At 33.8% G+C, this 5,583-nt stretch overlaps 1 protein-coding gene across 1 annotated transcript; it reads left to right on the forward strand.

Moving 5' to 3' along the window:
• Positions 1-3,785: 3,785 nt before the first annotated feature.
• LOC149140084 (E3 ubiquitin-protein ligase ATL23-like) lies at positions 3,786-4,993 on the forward strand. The gene has a single exon (XM_089449837.1). It carries the CDS (start codon positions 4,116-4,118, stop codon positions 4,659-4,661), a length of 546 nt encoding a protein of 181 aa, XP_089305963.1. The 5' UTR covers positions 3,786-4,115; the 3' UTR covers positions 4,662-4,993.
• The last annotated feature ends 590 nt before the right edge of the window (positions 4,994-5,583 follow it).

Raw genomic sequence — 5,583 nt, forward strand, 5'->3', positions numbered from 1 at the left:
TTTCCCTGTTGTCTTTGAAGGCCTCACAATCTAAAATTAAATGTTTTTCTGTTTCCATTTTTCCAGAAGAACAAAAATTGCATACTCTTTCCTCCCACACTTCCTTTCATCATTTTTACACGGAAAACATGGTCTATATTGGAATTGGGCTTGAGGAATTTCAAAATTTTAAATTATGAATGACTAGGATTTGATAATCTATGAATATTCTTTGTCTAATACAAGATCCAAAGCATAATATAGAAAGTATGTGAATCATTCTTTAGTTTCTTTGGTATGATCTTATCTTTAATTTATTAAAAAATCATTCTTGAAACGTGGCTGGCATTATAATTTGTTAAAAATTTATGTATGAAAGGTTGCTTTGGCACTTCAGATCTGCTTCATTTGGAGTGGCATTGGGTGCATTTCCACACCATCCCCACTTTGCATAATTACGACTATGAAACTAGCTGGAGAAGCACACATATTTCTCTCTTGATTTTATTTTTTTTAATCTAACTCAAATTTATAAAAAAATTAGTTACTTAAAGGCATTGTTTGACCTATCTAAAGACTTACAAAACATTAATATAGTTATTGTTTATAAATTAGATTAAAATTAGGGTTTAGGTTCTATATTACTTTAATATTATTAATATTTAAATAATAATAATAATATTATAAATGACATTGAGATTCTTAATATAAATAATATTAATATTAATAAATAATTAATAATTATGTTGATTGGCTTCAATTTCAAAAAGTGATTGACATATAAATGATGGAAAATAGGGCCTTTGACATATATCAACCATATTTATTAATGTGTTTGTGCTAGCCATAATGACATTGTTAATAAAGGTCTTTATCATTGCTATCCAAATAAAAGTGGGTAAGAAGTATTATATTTTTTTATTAACATTTTTTTTGGGATAAATATGGTATTGTTTTTTAAAGAAAAGTATATAGAGATATGTTACATATTTTAGGTTAGTGTTTTATTAGAAAGAATAGACCAAAGCCAAAAGTGTACTCTTAACATAGAAGCATAAGATAGTATAATGTTTATATATATATATATATATATATATATATATATATATATATATATCTATATATATACTGAAAAATGGGTTGGATTGGCGATTAAAATAAACTATAAAATTAAAATATAAAATAAATCAAAACATAGCATAAAAGTTGCTAGAGGTGTTTCCTACCGAAAAAGGAATACCAAATTGTTGTTTAATGTGATAGAGGTGCTAATCTAAGTCTCTCCTATAACATTGCCAATGCTCCATAAGTGTAAGATGTTTGCTTGATGCTGAAGGAATATATTAATGATGTACATGTACCATTTGCATATGTCCAACAACTAACACCCAATCTACCAGTTCAGCAAAAACTTTTATGTCCAAAACCTTTATGCCCAAAAGGTGTTGTATAGGAGAGGCGCCGAGTTAGCTCCTCCGGTATGGGCCTCGGTGTGACCTTTGATATTATAACCAATCTATTTCATATCTTCCAAGTGACCTTATCCACAAACTTGAGGTGATGGATAGAATATGTTTAAAAATCATGTAGATTGCAAAGGTTGCGATATTATAATCTGTCACTTCCGCGTTCTAAACCACATTATCGCGCCTCCATGTTTTTCGACGTCTTATGCTTTCTGGTGTGTCCTGCTTTTTATTACTACTGTGGTGCTGACGGCCGATATCGTGAGCGTGCATCCAACGGCTGCCCACCGTCGTAACCGGAAAGAAGGAGAAGAGGTGTGGGGAGGCGGAGGCGGAGGCGCGGAGGGCGAGTGCGCGGTATGCCTCGAGCCATTGCGGTTCAGTGACAGGTTCCGCGTGATCGCATTATGCAGCCATACCTTCCATTTACTCTACGCGGATGCGTAGCTCTCATGGTGTTTCCCTCTTGCCCCCCGATGCGGCTCTCATTTTCTGTTTCTCTGAAAATATCATTTAATTAAATAATTGTAAGTAAGTTGGTGAATCTATCCCATATAAGAAGATATTCCATATGTGTACACTTTGCATCAAATTTACTTTTCAGTTCTTCATATGTGTACACTTTGCATCAAATTTACTTTTCAGTTCTTCAAGAATAATGCTTGGCATCTCTAATTCCACAAAGACAAATTTTTTTTTTTGATATCTTCACTTATCCTCATAATCTAGAGAAGCCCTCTTTTGACCAAAATCATGCTACACTCTTCCATATTCATGATCTCATGTAGTTTAATTTCATGTAGTTTAATTTCCTCTAGTAAATCTAAATTTATGACATAAACGTTTTTAAGGCATTTTCTATACTTTTTAGATTCCTCAAACCTCTCAATCCTATCCATTCCTATTTGCGGACAATCGCTTTACCAAATGAGACTCCAATCATAAAATCCCCATATGAAATTCTACAAAAGAAATTGAAATCATCAAAACCCCTCTTTGATAATTAATTCCAAGGGAAATGACAAATAATTACTTGAAATTATATCTAAAGGTTTGCTACCATTCACTCGGGAATGGATACAAGTGAGGTGAATGATGTGGCTTGTTTATATCTTCACTAAGAGAGAAAAAAAAAAAGGCATCCTCTAGAACCCCTCGATTAAGTGAAACCTATTATGCCTTCCTGCTATGTTGATTACCTTCCTGCTATGTTGACTACCTAATGGATTAGAATTGAGGAAAACCTTGTAGGATGAGGCTTTGTTAAATCTCAAATTATAAACCACAAGATGGCTCTTATTGCAACATCTAATCACCATGTTGCTTGAGTTGATGAGGTGTAAGATTAATTTTGTAATACATCTTTGATACATAACAGATCTAATGATCTTTAAAAGATTAGTTTAAATAATCAATCACTTTTTTTTTCATAAATCCAAAGTCTGACTCACCAACTTATTTGATTTATATATAGTAACTAAGATTTGTGGCAAAAACATAAAACCCTAATCACAATGCTATCTATCAAGATAATCTCATCTTTTACTATTCATTTATATTTAAAAAAATAATAGAAATAAATTATTAAATATTTTTAAAAATAAAATATTTTTATTTGAAATTTTCAAAAAGGTAAAAGTAAGAACACTTCATTTAATAAGTTTAAAGTCAGGGGAAGGACATTACGGATATATGAATTGAATTTAGTGAAATATTGTATTTTGATTTATTAATATTAAAAAATAATAATATATTTTAAATTTGTTTAAAAATAAATAAATAAGAATTTAAATATCTTATTATTAATTTAATGTAATAAAATGTTATTTAAAAAAGAGAAAGAGAAAAATGGCTAAGATAAATGTTCAGGTAGGGTCTCCCTTTCTATAAAGGATTCAAAGGCATTATAGATACATGAATTGAGTTAAACAGTTAAAAGGTGATTCAATGACATGATTGGTTATATGAATTAAGTTCAACACTAAAAGGTGGATCCCATTACGAAATTTATTTTACAGACTAAAGCATTGGCATTCAAAATGGTGTGCAAGTTGAGATATTTTATTTTAATTAGCAAAGGGCAAAATTTACCATTTCCATGTTTAACAATATAAATCAACGTGAGATCTCACATCATTCTTTGAAAGCAACTATCATAGCCGTGCACGCAAGCTCTTTCGAAGGAATCCACAATATAAAATAATAATTAATGGGTTAAGATTATCCACTCCGGAGATTTTATTCTCAAAATGTTGAAGGGGTGTCAATTTTTAAATCAGAAGTCTGCTTTTGGTGTGGACAATATGGTGTGAAATTGTCCAATTTAAGGCAAAAAAATTGATAAGCTTCTTGTTGGGAGGTTTGGAATGATAAGATGGTAAATTGGTTTAAGCCATAATTCCAAGCCGTATGACCATTTTTTTCATTATTGGTGGGTGGCCACTGTAGAGACAAGCAAGGCAATATCAGCGATGGCATGGCGGCCATCGTTTGTCTGTCTGGACTTGTAGAAGTAACAATGATTTAAAGGCTTGCTTGCCTCCCCTCCCATGTCAGATCTTGCTGCTCTGTGATGCCTGCTTTAGAGATGGGATATTCTTGATCCACAGAATATCGTCTGGTTTTGAGGTTTAGTTTTTATTATCAGCCTGCAATTAGATTAGAGAGAGAATGATTTTAGCCATTGTGGTATCCCTGTTGCTGTTCTGCGCTGGTATGGCCATGCTGGTAGCGTTCTATCTCTGTCTTGTCTCCTATGTGTCTCTGTATCAGAGGCGTGGACAGCGACAGTTCGATGAGAACAGCAAGGTTCCCAAGCAACAGGGCCTTTCGGAGGCTGACCTCCAGCGTTTGCCCACAGTCGAATGCCAGAAAGAAGAAGAGCGGACTCCGCAGAGCGAGTGCGCGGTATGCCTCGAGCCACTCCAGATCGGTGATTGGTGCCGTGTGATTCCAGCATGTGACCACGCCTTCCATGTGCATTGCGCCGATGCGTGGCTCTCAAAGCGCTCCGTTTGTCCGATTTGCAGGACGAGCGCCGCTTGCCAGAGCGGGGAAAAGAATGGTGTGAATGGTTGCGCGCCTGCGGCGGCGTTGCCCCAAAAGCAGGGGCGGGATCACGATCAAGAATTGGGGCATCTCCCTCAGCCTCCTCCTGCTGAGAGTGTCGTTGTTGAAATGCCGATAACCCTAACACCTACAAAGTGTAGAGGTTGAGGAAGCTTTGGGTTGCGGCTATGTGCATCGGACCAAGTTTTCCTTTCCTTTTTTCCGAAAAAGCTTTAGTTAAAAGTAGTTGGAAAGTAGTTGGAATAGGGTAAAAATAATTTAAGAAATTTTACTGTAGCAATGTTTGAATCTTGTTTTTAATGGTGAAAATGGATTCAGCACCATCAAAAACTTTTGAGACATCTTGAAGTTTGACAGCTGTGTTTGAATCATGTTTTTAATGGTGAAAATGGATTCAGCCGCATCAAAAACCTTTGAGGCATCTTGAAGTTTGACAGCTATAACCTGGATTTACAAAAATAGCTGTCGGATTTTATCAAAGCATTGCCAGAATTTCAAAACTTTTTTGGTCATCCAAAATTTTAAAACTTGACGATTGTTCCACATTTCCCAAAATTATCCTAACCTTTCAAATACTTCTATTATTTTCTTAACAAATTTAAAGCCTCAGCCGATTATGCCTCCGCAAACCTATTTTTTAACCAATTATAAATGGTGGAGTTAAAAATAATTTTGATCTTAATAAATCGTATATTTAAAGTAATATGTCAGCTTATTCTTCGACCTGAGAAAAATAAAAACTATTTAAAGTAATATCTCAGCTTATTCTCCTGCGTGAGAAAAACAAAAACAAATTTCAACTATAATTCAGGCAAAAACAAATTTCAACGGTTTCTTCTATAATGTAAGACATACGGTGAAAGATATATACGAGTGTTGTATTATATTTCCCAATTATGTATAACTTGGTCTTATATAACGACCCTCCTTCACTCTTTTGATTTTCTTTGGAATTTGATTTGGCCAGATTTCTGTTGCTGTGTAAATGTTTTTGATGAACAGCTAGATCATGAGATTATTAAATGTTATTAAAACAATGCTTTAAAAATAATCGAAATTTTAGTGGAAT

This window comes from Pinus tabuliformis, chromosome X (genome assembly GCF_031772625.1).
Source record: "Pinus tabuliformis cultivar Carrire ecotype Pingquan chromosome X, CPIR1, whole genome shotgun sequence".
Classification (NCBI taxonomy): Eukaryota; Viridiplantae; Streptophyta; class Pinopsida; order Pinales; family Pinaceae; genus Pinus; species Pinus tabuliformis.